The sequence below is a fragment of the Gallus gallus genome, chromosome 11, assembly GCF_016699485.2.
Source record: "Gallus gallus isolate bGalGal1 chromosome 11, bGalGal1.mat.broiler.GRCg7b, whole genome shotgun sequence".
In the NCBI taxonomy this organism is placed as follows: domain Eukaryota; kingdom Metazoa; phylum Chordata; class Aves; order Galliformes; family Phasianidae; genus Gallus; species Gallus gallus.
In genome coordinates, this window is record NC_052542.1 from 15,280,075 (window position 1) to 15,295,619 (window position 15,545).

Below are 15,545 nucleotides of genomic sequence, written 5' to 3' on the forward strand. Positions count from 1 at the left end.
GTCTATTACAAAGCAGCCTTTTTTTTTCTGCTCGTTGCAATTTCCTTTGAAGAGCAGACAGGAAAAATTGATTGGTTCCCATTATTACTAATCACGGTTCTTCAGATTGCTCAGGGAGGAATTTTAGTGGTGTAACACTTAAACTGAGATGTCGCAGGAGCTAAGCCTCAAAGTGCATCTCAGGAGAGATTTGTGGATGCTTTATTTCATGTGATGTGAAACACCTTGAGCACCTTTTGAATTTTCTCGTGCAACCTTTTGACATTCAGGTCTCTCCTGCTCAAAATTCTACCTGTGAAGGTATTTGCACTGCATCAACCACAAAAAAACCTGTCGTTTTTGGAGGGAAATCAGGTGCTGTTTTAGGAGGAATATTCAAAAAATAACGATAATAACAAAATGGGTTCATCAGATTTGTCAGTTCTTCGAGGGCACAAACTCAGGAGCTGAAGTCCATTCCCAAGAGAGCTCATCTTAGAGCTGCTGGCTCAGCACCTCCGCAGGTGTTCCATGACATTCCCTTTACACAGGCAAAGTGGGAAAAATGGCCCCATGTCACGAAGTCCTGCCTTGTGTTGTGCTGCTTGGAGGCACCAAACAAAGTTGGTCATCTTCAGCGTTTGTTTAGCATCTAGTGATGGTTGGACTACGTGATCTCAATGGTCTCTTCCAACCTTATTCAGTTATTCAAGTGGGTAATGGGGGGTTTTGCCCCTGGAAAGAATGATGTGATTCAGAGATCAGTGCTTGCTGTAGGTTGGTGTAATTCAGAGTTACTCCTAATTTAAACCAGAGGACAAAATTTTTGGTGGAGGAGAAAATTAGGCTCAAATGGCTTTCAGAGTGCCTGGCATGGGCATGAAGTTTCTTTTTTTGGATTACTGTAGCTTGACATGCAATATGCTTTGGTCCCTCCAATGCTAAAGATAACAAGAGGAAAATAAACAAGTTGTATTTATCAGGGGGCATAGCCAAGATTCTCAGATGTTATTTGTTTGGTGTTTTGAGGAGAACCAGCACTGAGATTTTTGCCTCGCCAGTGCCTCCTCAGCTGCTGGTCCAACTGCCTTAAAGCTCCAGCCTTGTCCCTAAACTCATTTCTGGTCATTTAAGCAGTGCAGCTGGAGGAAGTGACAACCCCTCAACTCAACACGATGGTGTCATTGTTGGCCTGTTAGCAGAGGAGTTTCAGGAGGAGGGTGGGAAATTACATGCTTGAATTGTCTCAGAAAGCACCTGTGAAAAGGGCAGGGCTGTTTGCTACAGATAGCTACTGAAAGGCAATCAGTTGCAAATGGCATGGGAAATAAAAGTGCATGCATTGAACTTAGAACTTCTGTAGAGTAGTGAGAACAAAAAGCTAACTCATCCTACAGTGCTTTTGTACAGCATTCATCTCCTTTTTAATATAATAAGCTACTCTCAGATCCTAGCTGTTCTTGTGAATTGGTTACTTGCATGAGATGTTATATGTTTTTGTAACCTGGAGTCATGCCACTCTTGGGCAAGCGATAATTGCTTCTCTGATTGACTTTTCAAATGCCAGTTATTCCTTCAAATAAAATGTCTCTGTCTGTTGCTTCATAAGAATACAATCCCCAGGCACATAAATTGTCTTTGTGTCCATGAACGTGCCTTGGTGAACTATCCAACATCATGTGTATTAACCTGTTTTAGTTTAGGAGATCAGTTTCATCTGATTCAAAAAGTGGATGAGACTTTTGGAAATGCATCCATCTAGAACCTTCTCCTTGCAAAAAATGCATCATTTTGGAATGGTTCCTGTGCATATGTTGCCTGTTTCTAATGTTATCAGTTGTACCGTCCATTTGAGAACATTACGCTTCGTTCCTTCCTAAAGAAACATCATACTTCTGTGCCAAGTTTGCAGCGAGCTGCAGCCAATAAGCTAGCTTTGGAAGCTGAAATCCAAGGGGTAGCAGCAGTGAGAGGAGACTGGAGGATCTACTGAACTACCTTCTACAGCCATTCCAAAGTATTTCACCGCATGAGATGATGTGCTGCCAGGCCACTCCACACTGCCCAGTGTGTGCTGTAAAACTGGATGTTCTCTTTGCCCTATGTCAGGCAAGCATCCCCTTAGGGATAGCTCCTCCTAGAAGGGCAATCCTGTATATTGAAAGCAGAGAATAATACACAGTGCGTCAGCTGGCAGCTATGGTGCTAACACACCAGAGACATCCCTTCTGGGGTCCTTTGGCCTGAGCCCTCTGCAGTGGTTATCCCCATCTGTCCCCTTTCACTCTTAATTTTGGCAGTGCTTCCTTCTCTCATATCCTCTCAGCTGAGCAAAGGGCTCTGTCCTGTTTAAACTGACCTGTTCCCTTGTGCCATGTTCTTTCCTCTCCCCCCATCTTCCCCGTCTCCCATCGTACCCTTCTCCCATGCTCTGGTTACTATAACAGGGATGCTGCCCATTTTTTCTTGCGTATTGCTGTGCGTGCAGGAATATAGTAACAGTGTTTTTGAAGCAGGAGGACAAAAAGGTTAATGGCTTGTAAATGTGCACAGCAATCTTTGGAAAAGTTCTGAGTAAAAGCATACAAAAGAAAGTAGTACTAGATGTGTGTCGTGCAATTAGTTTATAAATCAGACCGTAAAATTGTATGTGGTATCTGTAGGTCAGAAATGGGGGATTATCTTTGTTTCCACAACTGGACTTATTGCTAGAAGCAAAAGAAATTCTAATTAAATGCAGAGCAGAGCTGTAAATAGCAACGGGCTGGTAATTGCTGCACCAACTTAGATGAAAGTATTACTTAGTGATTAAATGCCAACAGGTTTCATAAACAGCAAATGTCTTTAAGTTGACATAAAGAAGACCTCTCTGGAGGTCATTGTAAATACCAGATTTATTGTGCCTCAGTGGAGAATGTGCTGAAAATGGAAAGGGAAATGTCACCGCAGATCTTTGGAGTGTCTCACTACAGCAGAAGAGTTGTTAGTGCCTGCAATAAGATGGTTTTTACTCCTCAAACCAACTGTTGACAAACCATGTTCCATATATGCTATCTTATTAAGAAGAATGTTCCTTTTTCAGGTCAGACTATGATGACTGGAGACCAGCCCTGGCCAGCTTGCTTCAACCTATCCCGTTTCCCAAGGAGTAAGTTTGTTCTGTCTTCCCCATTCTCACTTCTCTAAGAGCATCCTGAAGAGCAAAATGGTTAACAGACAAGGAAGGAAGGAGAGCTGGTGAGGAGGAGGGCTAAGTGAGAGGTGTAGTAGAGGAAGATGCTTTACTGGCGTCACAGAGACTTGTATCATTTATACTTTGCATTATATGAAGAAGCTACCCTACGGATCAGCCTGGCTCCCTCAGAAACCTATTAATGAGCAGTAGTGTTCATAAAATGCAGACCTCCGCAGACAAACATTACAACCTATAATTGTACAATTTGCTGGCTTATCACATCCCCTAATGACCTAATGTCTTGAATCAGAGAGGTCTAATCCTCTGTGCCAGGTTACCTGGGCTACAGTGAGAGCTTGGAAGTAGGCAACAGAGGCATGATTTACCCAAGTTAAATTTGAGCCCTGGGAGAGCTGTAAGCCACACCATGAGCAAAACACTTCACAGAATGACCATTAATTGTTTTCCTGATGTATGATGTTAATTAGGTGTGACCATACTATAATTGAATTGCAATTTAAGTATTCACCTGGCTGTTGGAGGTAGCCAAAATTCTGTTTATAATTACGTAGCTGGTTGGTTAGTCTTCTGTTTGATTCCTTCTGACCCTAAGGTCCCTCTGATGGTAATGGAAGGACGCTTTACCTGATCTTTTTTGGAAAGATCATTCTTTTTGCCTTTTGTATTGTGGTTGCCCAGTAAGTCCTTTTATTATCCAGAATGAACTGAAAAGAGTCTTTTGTTTTGTTTTGTTTTTCCCCCTTCCTCTTCCCAAATCCTCATACCTTTCTGTTTTAAATTTCAGGGCACTTGCACATGAGAAATTCACGAAGTAAGTTGATGCTTGTTTGTTTTGTTAAGGGGAGCAATTATTTAAAAAGCTTGTTCTAGTCAATAACAGTAGTGATGTATTATTCAATATTGTATCTCTGAAGTTCTTTATCTGTGTGGTGCTGTGAGCATGTTCTGTTAGCAATAAAAAGATGTACTTTTCTTTGTAATTTACTGTGACAGCAGGAGCCCAAGGACTAAAGACACTGGATTCTGATAGAATTTACAAACCAGTTTGTCACTGCACATCTCTGAAAGCCTTGCTAGACTATTTTGAATAGACTCTCTTCTTGGTAATCACTTTCAGACTTCATATTTCCTTCCTGTGGAAACAGTTTGACTTTTATCTCTCTAAAGTACATGAATATATATCATGTAAAGAGTAATCCACGGGAGCTGTGACACTTGTGTGAATACTGCAAGCAACAGCTGCCTATACTTGTCCTTTTACAGTCCTTTTTTTTTTTTTCTCTTTTGCAGAGAGCTGAAATATGTGATTCAGAGATTTGCAGAAGACCCAAGACAAGAAGTAAGTTTACTGCCCATTTATCCAGAGCATTAATTGGAGGGATCTCGTTCAGAAGATCCTTCCTTAAGTAGTCCGTTTCTGAACATGTGTGGTTTTGCTGTGCTTGAGGGTCTCAGGGACATTCCTACTCAGGAGATACTGTTCTGTGAATGGTTTCTTGTCTTATGTGTAAACATATATTTATGACCTTTTTGCCTGAGCTCAGTTAATGTCCTTGCTCTGCAGTAATCTGCAACCAGTCACTTGATTCTCTCCCAGTTTTTCACCTTCCATATGAAAAAGGGAAGCAAAATGAATGGATCCATACAGCTCAAAAAATGACAGGTTTTACTTAGCTGTTTTTAAGTTACATTGTGTGCAAATGACCGTAATTCTCATAAATCAGCAGGAGAAAGAGGGTAGGAGGCATGTTACTGGGATGAGTGTGTAGCTGTAAGCTCTTGGTGGCTGACTGCTTCCTAGCTACACGTGTAACCTGTTTAACGTGAGCAGCTTTGGCTGAATCAGAGAGAACGTCTCATCTGCATTAATTTTTGGTGTCAGCACAAAGGAAAGAAAGCTCCCCTGAACTGTGGGTGAGGAGCCTGCACTGTCATCATGGCCCAGACTCAATGTGTTCATTGATTCAGTTTTTGTGAGTAACAGTCACCTGTGTTGGATAAGTAGGACCTTCTTGTTTTAGAACGGCATCAGGATTTCATCTCTCTACCATTGCATGCCCAAGTAAGGGTGCATGGACTTTACCCCCACCTCCTCAGAAATTAGAACATAATTTCTGTGTCCCTTCAGAGGGGAAAAAAAAAAAAAAAAAAAAAAGGAAGAAAGCTTCATGTTGATACTTCCTTTAAAATGTGAGAGTAGATATAGTAATCATTCTAGTTGGCCAAATTTAGACAAATGATTGTACACCAGTTTGTATGTGCCAGTTCTTCTGCACAACTTCCACCTTACATATTCCTGTTGCATTTTATGTGTTGGCTTCCTTCATCTTGACTCTGATAAGTCTTATTACAGCAGGAATAATGAGAACTGTACGTGATTGGAATGAGCAAGCCATCAACCACTGCATTTGGTATTTGTATCACGTCAGAAGTGTAGACACACATGCTGGGAGAACAAGGGGAGAATGGCAGAAGCTCAGAAGTCTAGGTTGTGTCTTTTTTCTTCCTTGCTGCATTTCTTTTTCCCAGGTAAAAGGAGCTGTTCTAGATTAGAGCCATTTTGTGTTTGATTTCTGTACAGCAAATGAAAGAGGGTGTGCAGTTAACAATGACGTAGCTTCGCTCCTTCTATAGTGGAAAAAAAAAAGGGTTTCTGTGACTGAAGACTTCCTATTGTGTAAATTGTGGTATTAACCATGAAACTTCCAGTAGATCCCAGGTTGGCAGGGTTACCTCTGTTGGTGCAGCGTGGGAGACACTGGTGATGGTTGACAGGTCTGTAACCTTCCCAGTGTCTTTGCTTTTTGGCAGGTCCACTCGTGTTTGCTGAGTGTGCGGGCTGGCAAAGATGGCTGGTTCCAGCTCTACAGCCCTGGAGGAGTGGCATGTGATGATGATGGAGAGCTGTTTGCCAGTATGGTACGTGTCTGCAATAACACGGGTTTAGTAACTTCTTTGCAGTAAGTAGGTAATGCATAGCTGGCAATAAAAAGTTGTACTTGCATTTAAAAAAAATATAAGTCATACTGAACATTTTAGGACAAGTCTGTCTGTTCTCTTAAATTCAGATTGATCAGTTACCTATGAAAGAGTGGGCAAAGACTGTTCACAAAAGGGTTCATCTGTTTTCACTGATTCTATGTCTTCCTATGTTTGGGAAAAAAAAAAAAGTCTCCAGAACTAAATCATTTCTCCTGAGAGCTTTTGTGGTCCAAGATATTTATAAGCATCAGGAGGTGGTGTGCATGAGAAAGCACAATGCTAACATACATTAATATGCAGTATTCTGTGCCCTTTGCAGAGATGCTGATAAATACTTAAAGAGCTGCTAATGACTAATCATAAAATTTGAAAAACATCCTGTTCTGAGATGGGCCTTCTATTAATCTTAGCATCAGTATTTTCCATCACTTAAGAAAACCTCCGAAAATCTAAATGATGATGACTGCATAAAATAAAATCTTTTTTAGCTTGAAGCTTACCTTCTTAAAGGTGTTCTTCTAAAGGCCTTCTTGGTAATGCTGGTAATGAAGCCATAAGGAAGAAGAATTGCATGATAGCACTTGATCTTCTTTAGAATTGACCTCGTCATGGAATGACTGTGGTATTTTCAGTAGTACTGAACATAGCCCAGGCAATACGGTGGACCAAGGAACATGATTTACAATCTCTTTGTAGAGGGGTACTGGTATGTAGTCTACGTGGTGGACCTCTTAGTGCCCAGGTCACTGGAAACTACACGTTGTGTTCTGCCAGCAGGCTGGTGAATCAGCCACCTGGGCCATAAAATGGAAATTTCAGCTGGGAACCCAAAATCTTCTGAAATTAATCTCTAGGGTTTTTAAACGGGAAAGGACATTGCCATCCTCTTGTAAGATGAGACTTCGATTTGTAGGAGCAGCTTTGCATTTCAGCAATAGGTGTCCCTATGCGATATCTTCCGGTGTTTTCTGGTGCTGGGAGAGTGTCTGCAGAACACTTTTGTCAGGTAGGAGTCTTCCTGAGGAGGTTTTCTCAGCATGTCTTCCCTTTCAGGGCAAATAAAGCAAAAGGGAAAGGAAGATAATGGCCCAGGTAAAGCAAATGAAGTTCTGCCTTAGAGGAACATAGGGCCGAGGATTGCTGGATTTTCACTGGGGACTTCTTCCTTTCCTCACCAGTTTCCTTTTGTTCGCTTTGAGAAATGATTTTATCCATCACCACTCCTTTCCCAAGGCTAGTGCTCAGCCTGCAGATTGCCAGCACCATTTTTACATACAGCCCATACAACCCTTGATTTCCAGCTGGCATTTCCAGAGAAACTGAGCTGCAAGCAGCTAGGAAAACAAATTCTCCTGTGGTTCCCCTGGAGCTGGGGTCATCGTGTTGCTAGGGATGGGATGGGGACAGTTGCACAGCTGCTCCGATGTTTCCTGCAGAGATTTTATCAGGCTGTGTCAGCTGGGCTGCTTTGCAGAGGAAAGCTACCCACTCCCTCCCATCATTCCAGGCATTACCTTATTCAAAAACTGACTTCCAGTCAGCTATACAGCTACCAAGAAACTGCAGCCCTAATAACAGTGAAGACCTCCTTTTCTTTATTTGTCACAAATACTTGTGTTTGTTTGAGTGCATAACAGCGTCCATTCTAGATGCACATGTGTTTCTTAGGCTTACACCTCTAATTTAAGCTATTTCTTTCTCGAATAGGTTCATATTCTAATGGGATCTTGCTATAAAACAAAGAAGTTTCTGCTTTCACTGGCTGAAAATAAATTAGGACCTTGCATGCTGCTGGCCTTGAGGGGTAACCAGACGATGGTAGAGGTGAGCCCGTAACATACGTAATCATATGGTTTATGAGCAGCATTCAGATTCAGTTTCACACTGCCTTTCCCAGAATTAGATCCCATGGAACTAGAGAAGCTGAGTTCAAGTCTGTCATATCAAACAACAGTAGCAGGCAGTTGCGTTGTGAAATATTGTTGCTCTACAGATATGTGTGAATTACATGAGAAGCGAGTGCAGGAATTTCTGGACAGAGGGATTGTTTGCTGTAATTCAGTTGGAGAGACAGTGATGGGAAATAAATGGCAGCGAATGCACAGGCTGCAGCAAGGGATCAGAATTCAGAGCAGTGAGACTTCTCTGTGACTGAATGCTCAGTGCTCGTCCTGCCACCTGCAGAATCAGCACTGAAAGAAAGTGCATCTATCAAAACTATTTACTTGTATTTTTAGTGTTTGGGATATGTTATTTTTTCTTGCATTAATAGCAAATACTATTTTTTGCATTCCTTCAGAGAAGTTTCTTGATAAATGCCAAAGGGAAATAGAAATTGATTAACTAGGTGGAAGGAGTCATAACTTTTTACAATTTAATGTTACTTACCTTCATCAAAAAATAACTGCAATTAAAATGGGAAGTTTTTATTCCCTCCGTAGCTTCAACAACATAAGTAGCTGAAAATGAGGGGCAGCATAGAGAGTGCAGGTTGTGTCCCATTGCAGTTATCCTCTGGGGTCTGCCTCGCTTCTGGGGCATCGGGCACTGTCCCTGTGATGGAGGGTGTCTGGCTGCAGCATTCAGCTCCCCATGTCATTTTCACTCAGCCTCTCAAACCTCTCTCCATCGTAGGTTGGGTGCACTTCACACTCACTCTGCGGGTACAGAAAGCCCAGCACTTAGGAACAGAAAATCCAGCACTTGGCTGGCTGCTCGGCTCTACTGCTCGTGCACAATATCCCAGATCTGCCACTCGGCAGTCCAGCCAGTGTACCTGAGAAATACCCAATCGATTGTACCTGTTCTGATGAGGGCTGTGGCATGAAGCCATCTTCCAGCACTGATGCAAAGTAATTGCGCCTCTTGGTCAGAAGGAATGAGCACTAATGGAAGCCAGGATAGATAGGGTGACTTTCAGAGACTGGAGGGCATTCTTTACAAGAAAAAAATTGTTTCTTGTATTGGGAAATTGGTAAATGTTGCTAAGATCCCTCCCAATTTAGCCTGTATAATGCATCCTCTAAGAACGTGCACAGTCATTTAAACTAGCATGCCCAGGTTAATTAGGATATTTGGAAGAAAATGAATGCAAGCACTGCAGTGACTGCTCTTCTTTCATTCTGCTGCTAGATTTTGTGTTTGATGCTGGAATACAACATCATCGATAATAATGACACCCAGCTCCAGATCATCTCTACTCTGGAAAGCACAGACGTGGGAAAGAGAATGTATGAACAGCTGTGTGACAGGCAGAGGGAGTTAAAAGAGCTGGTATGTCACCCTGCATGCAGTATTGCCATAGCACGTTGTGGTCTGTTCTCTCCAGAAATGGAGGTACAAAAGAAAGACAAGCAGGGTGTGAAATTCCTGGTTAACAACAGGATGGGAGCAGTGTTCAGGGGATCCTATTGTGAATGTATATGCTGTGTGATATTTGCTAAAGCATCTGATCCCATACTGTATTTCTGACTGATATTCAGTAAGCTGCTTGGAATCTGCATGAAAGAAAAGGGGTGAAATCCTGCTGTCTTAAAATCTTATAAGTCAGCTTGTCAAATTCTGCCACCTTTTGACATGTGAGTAGCAAATGGTCCTGGACCTGACCAGCATTTCTTAATGCTTTGACATTCGGAACATTTCACTGAGGTTCACATCACAAATTTTTCCTAATTTTAAAGGCAGAGTCTACAGACAGAAGATAAATCTGCTCTCATTAGCACTTCATCTGCAAATGTACCCGCGGTCTTCCTCTTCCTTTTTTCTTGCTTGTATTTCTCCTCTTCGACCCCCTGCTTTCAGCCTGTAAAGGATGTGTTTTATGTAGTGAAGTAGATGATTTTATCAGCTGCACAGTCAGAGGCTGAAGCAGAGATGCTGACCCATGGCATGAAGGCTACTGGCTGTGGTTAGTAGCAGTCCCCTGGGAAGCATCTGGCACGCACAGGAAAAGTCTGTTGGTGCAGAAAAAGCAGGGAAGGGGTGGAAGGGCTGAAAGGGAGCTTTGAAATCAGAGCAGGGTTCGTTCTAGGGAAAAGCTCACTCTGCTTCAGTTGGTCTGAAATGTAGTTTGGCAATCTCTTTGACCAAAATATCTTCTCTCTTACAGCAAAGAAAAGGTGGTCCCACGAGGTTAACACTGCCATCCAAGTCCACAGTAAGTCAATCTTGCCAGTAAAAAAAAAACAAGCTTTGTCTTTCCATATTTAAACACTTGATTTATGTTTGCCATGTGGCACGGTGGTTTTGGTCAGTCAAGAGAGGAGCCCTTCCACTCGCTCTGTCAACATGACTGGGGTTTACACAAGCAAGGGCACATTGCTGTTCTTGCAGCAGCATGCAATGCCAGTACAAGCAGCAGGTGGTAAGGTTTACACTGGTGCACGGGCTTGGAATGTATGGTTCAATCAAAATATAGATCTGAGAACCAGATTTTGCACTTAAAAAAGCAGACTTAATAATGTGCAGTTCTACATTTACACGCTGACTTCTGAGAGAGGTCCATCTCTGGTGCAGTTTAAGGGCATTGTAAACCCAGAGCACTGAAACTCAGGTAGCATGTCAGAGTGTCAGAGCAGTGTGGGTCTAAGGATGTGCAGTGACATCTGCATTAAGCTAAGAAGCTCATCTTTGGGATTAGTTCTGAAACTCATGCCTTGGTGTCTCGTAAGGATACACACTCCAAGAAGATTTCTGTCCTACTGTCTGGATGCATTTTTCCCAGGCTGTGTGAAGCAATGCTGCCACAAGGGCCCAGCTGCTTGCCAACAAACAGAAACTTCTCTGTGCGGTTCTGTGTTGCTGTAAACAAGTGGTGGAACTGTGCAACCCGTGCTGGTTAGCAGGAGCAGCGACACCACTGCAGATGGTTGCAGATGGCTGAGGAGTTGGTAATCTTGCTCATCAATCTGCTGTTTGCTTTCAGGATGCAGACCTGGCTCGCTTGCTAAGCTCGGGATCTTTTGGAAATTTGGAAAATCTCAGCCTGGCCTTTACCAATGTAACAAGTGCTTGTGCTGAGCACCTCATTAAACTGCCTTCACTCAAGCAGCTGAACCTGTGGTCAACCCAGGTAAGTGCTTTGCAGACCGAAACTCAGAGCGGGAACCCGTGCTGATTAATTCTGAAATTTCACATTACATCAGCATGAGACAAATGTGTGAAGAGTGAGAGCTTGGAATGAGTTTGCCTTTATGCTGTTTTTACAGGGCCTGTAAAAAAATGGTCTGTCTTTTAAATTTTAATTTAGTTTTAATTATTAAAGGATTGCATTTGTCTTGGGTTGGAAGCTCCAGGTAGGCATTGTTGGTACTGTGTACTTTACAGTACATCTACTGCTGTTTGTTTGTTTGAGAAGGGTTTGTGCTTTCACCCATTCAGGACGCAAAAAGACAACACACAAAATCAGTGTGCAGCTGAACTGCTCGAGCAAAACAGACGGTCTGTGTGCACTGTAGGCAGTGAATGGACCTGAATGCTGGTCAACTAAAATTTCTTTAAACGCAGCGAGAAAATAAACTCCAATAATGAATAAATACTATCATGAGAATGTAGTTATTCTGTAAGCAAAAGCAGGGCAGCTTAACTGAATAAATCATTGAGCAGTTAATGGAAAGAGTTTTTTAAAGTAAATTTGTTCTTCTGCAGTCCCTGCTGGTTTTGGGCTCTGGTCTCCCCTCGAGAGTTTTTCCCCCTTTTCTGTTAGCACCTATTTGTAGTGCTTACTGAAAACATCAGCGTTCCCAGCACAGCCACAACGGGCAGTACTTTTTTCACCGAAATGTCATGTAAATATCTTGCCTTGTTTTCCTTACTATTTTTGTACCTCAGAAATTTCCTCTTTTTGTCCGGGGAGTGAGAGGCAGAATGCGATTCCTTCCAAGTTTTCAGCCTATCTCGTATCTGTCTCCTCCGGGTTTGTCCTGACAGTGTAACTTCTGCATCTGAAAACTGAGTTGGATTTCACTTGGCACAGAGCTGCATTTTGTATGATAAAAAAGAGTTGAGATTCCATTTTATTTTGTGATATCCTGGTTTCCATTAATCGAGAGTTTAGAACCGGCAGAAACGAAGTGGGTCAGTAGAACAATTCCTAATCAATAGGACATTGTTCTTGAGACCAAAATAGCTAATTAATACCACTTGCCTTTTATGCTTTTTGTGATGTGGTTGGGAACTGGCTGGGACTGCCGTAGCCATCTTGTGTAGCCTGGGTGGGAGCCCTCATACAAACTCCTGACTTCAGAGGCACTGCTCTAATTAAATGGTGTCCTGTGGTTGAGCGCTGGGTTGCGACTAAGTAGACCTGTATGCAAACCCACAACAATTATTTGCAACCATGCACAAGTTAATTTTCCTATTCCCCATCCACAAAATACGAATAGAACTATTCGCTTTCTCTCCTGTTGCTGGAGACTCAGGTAAACAACCTGAGCTCGGCCCCAGTTCTGAGTGTGCGTTGTCTGCACATTGATGTCCGTGCACTGTTTGAACACAGCTTTGCTTGCCCCTGCAGTTTGGAGACGCAGGGCTGCGGCTCCTGTCTGAACACCTCACGATGCTGCAAGTGCTCAACCTGTGTGAGACTCCTGTCACGGATGCCGGGCTGCTGGCCCTCAGTTGTAAGTGACCAAAGCGAGCTGTGGATGAAAGCCACATGGGTGCGGGGGAATTCACGTGGTTCAGACAGCAGCTTTAGTTGTTGGCTGCAGGCAAGGAAAGGAGCGCTGCCGTCTGAGCCCGCTGTGGTGCTTTGTGGTTTTATTTTTTCTGTCCCAGAGTGTACTCTCCCTCTTGCCTCGAGCTGTATTGATGTCATTTGTCTCGATCTCGCAACATGACCTGTTGCCCTGGGACTTCCCAGCCATTTTCACGCTCCCTGCTCTGGGCAGGAGCCACAGACCATCTTTCTAATGAGTTTAGCGGCTGTGTGCAGCAGCTTCCACATCTCTGACATGTTTTGCTCCTTCTTTTTGAAGAGGTGAGGCTCAGGCTGTTCTCATGCGGTTTAATATCAGAGCTAAGTAGGGCAAGGCAGAGTGGGGTCGTCTAAGCAACATTCAGGATTCCCCTCTGTACCAAGTGCTGCATCATGTGCCAGAATAAGACTCTTTCCTATGTCCAGCGGTGAATTATAAACCTCTCCTACTGGGTTTAAAGAGCTCCTTTAATAGGCTTGATCTTACACAGACATGCCAGACAGGCCAGTAGATACAGCTCCTCTTAGGAAACTATTCCACTGAGTATTGGAGCCCAAAATGGAAGTAGGTCGGGGGGTGAAGGGCTGCTGGACCAGCGTGCCCCCTGTGCTCAACAAGCAGAGCACTGCAAACGGGTACTGCTCAGAATAACGTGCAGGAAACTGATGATGAGAAGTTCCTTGAACTCCTTTGAAGTCAGCAGCCTTAAGCAAATGCTTCATAGCCCTTCCTAAGTAGGGACTTTTTCCTGGATGAGGGCCCAAGCAGCTGCTTATCCATTTGTATTCTATATTTTATGCTATTTAGCTTTTTCTGAGGCTGCTGCACATAGTCATGCTTTGTTTATGCTTTGGCCTACAGTAAAACTGGTATTTTAAGAAGATGCAGCATGATCCTAAATATCTGTGTATTTTCTCTTTTAGCCATGAAGAGCCTGTGTAGTTTAAACATGAACAGCACCAAACTTTCAGCAGATACCTATGAAGATCTCAAGGTATTTCTGACTTCCGTCTGCTACAGATGAGCAGTAGCTTGCCCAGGAGACTTGGCAAGTGCGTGTTGGTAGTGCCTAGCACAGAGAGCACTGGTCTGGTGGCATGAGTTGTGTGGCCATCATCTGAAGAGGAAGGAGCGGATTATTTTGGGGGGATAACGACTGAAGGCTGCGTCCTGAGGTTGCTGGCTTTCATGGACTCAGGGAGTGTTTAGTCTGTTGAGTCAATGAGTGTTTATGTAGAATCGGGAGCAAAAGCCAAGTTCTTTTTTTGCCAGAGCTATAAATTTTAATAAGTAAGAGCATAATGGTTGTTTCCAGTGAGGATGCATAAAGAGGGAAATCTGGTGCACACCTCCAAAGTCGTCTTCTATGCTATTAGCAGGAACAGAAGTAATGTTGATGAAGAGCATTGCAGAGCTTTGATTCACAATGCACAGAGGGAATGAAAGACACTGGGGAAGGTTCAAGTTAATCTTGACACCTCTTGAACTAGAACTGTGCTTTAAACAGAAACATCTGCACATGTGCCTGGTTCCTTTGGGTGTGACATGTGAGAAGTCTGGTGTTATCATTTGTACCGCGAATTTACAGCTGCTTCAGTGAGATGGTAAAGAACAAGAACATAGCTGTGAGAGGGAAACGGCCCCAGGTGGTTTCAGGCAAAGACTGACTGAGATGTGTTGGCTTTCGTGATTTCCCATGGACTTTTTCTTCACTCTGGTGTTACATGAGTCACATCTCTTACCTTATCAACCTGAGTGCTCAAGATGAAACTCTAAATTATGTTGTCTTGTGTGTTGAAACCTGAGATTGTGCCAGGTTTGCTCAAAAAGGTCACAGCCTTGGGTTGAGCTTCAAACCTGTGGCAGGTCCTGAAACTGCTCTGCTTTCAAAATCCACTGCAAATGTTCTGGCTGTGGAGCCCTGTCTTCCCCAGAGACTCAGTTGCAATGTTGCGAGCACTGATTTTTCAAGATGAAGTTTTCAAAACTTGTGTCACAATTGTATATGCAAAGAAATCCTTGGAATTAACAGCTGGCTTGCAGATGGGTTCACACAATGGAGCTTGTATCGGGCGCCAAGCTTTTGCAGACAATCAGGGTCAATGCTGCGTTTGGCCCAGGGCTCTGGAGGGAAGTCTATTGAAAGGCTGCGCCAGCCCTACCCTGCTTCTGAGCCCCTCTGCTGCTCACTTGAGGCTGAAGCTCACATTTTCCAAACTGCTTCCCTCTGCTCTGGTACTGCGTGACCCCGTCCTCAGCAGCAATGCAAGGAAGTGGCTGCCAGGGCAAACAGCAGAACTGACAAGGAGCAAAGCCCTGACAATTGCACAGATTTAACAAAGCTGAGAGAACAGGCACACGTCACATTTCCCTCCTCACCTCTTTCACTGAGGTTAATATGAGTGGTTACTGGGAGTGTTGCGCGTGCTCAGAGGGAGGGGAATTGCTTTTCTCCCTGGGCCGTGTGGTTACAGGTCTGCTGAGAACAAGTTGGCCTTCAAAGAACGCGTTTTAGATACAAATCTTCCCTTCTTCTCCCTTTGGCCTGAGGGAGCACCGGGGCACGAGCCGGGGTTGACATTTCCTCCCCGCCCCACCACACACACTGCACACACACAGACACCCCCGTATGTACCAGGCAGGCTGAAACAGACAATAAATAAACACCCACCACTGAAGTCATTATTGCC

The 15,545-nt window shown here is 43.5% G+C and overlaps 1 protein-coding gene across 14 annotated transcripts in view; it reads left to right on the forward strand.

Annotated features, from left to right (window-relative positions):
* Positions 1–15,545, forward strand: part of CMIP (c-Maf inducing protein) — a 123,094-nt gene that overhangs the window by 104,770 nt on the left and 2,779 nt on the right. For all 14 annotated transcript variants that reach the window (XM_040707166.2, XM_423491.8, XM_046899729.1 and 11 more), the window contains 10 exons: positions 3,062–3,127; positions 3,960–3,986; positions 4,466–4,514; positions 5,987–6,094; positions 7,865–7,981; positions 9,290–9,430; positions 10,266–10,313; positions 11,082–11,228; positions 12,672–12,777; positions 13,779–13,849. In XM_040707166.2, coding sequence (XP_040563100.1) covers positions 3,062–3,127; positions 3,960–3,986; positions 4,466–4,514; positions 5,987–6,094; positions 7,865–7,981; positions 9,290–9,430; positions 10,266–10,313; positions 11,082–11,228; positions 12,672–12,777; positions 13,779–13,849 — 880 coding nt within the window. The remainder of the gene's footprint in view (positions 1–3,061; positions 3,128–3,959; positions 3,987–4,465; positions 4,515–5,986; positions 6,095–7,864; positions 7,982–9,289; positions 9,431–10,265; positions 10,314–11,081; positions 11,229–12,671; positions 12,778–13,778; positions 13,850–15,545) is intronic.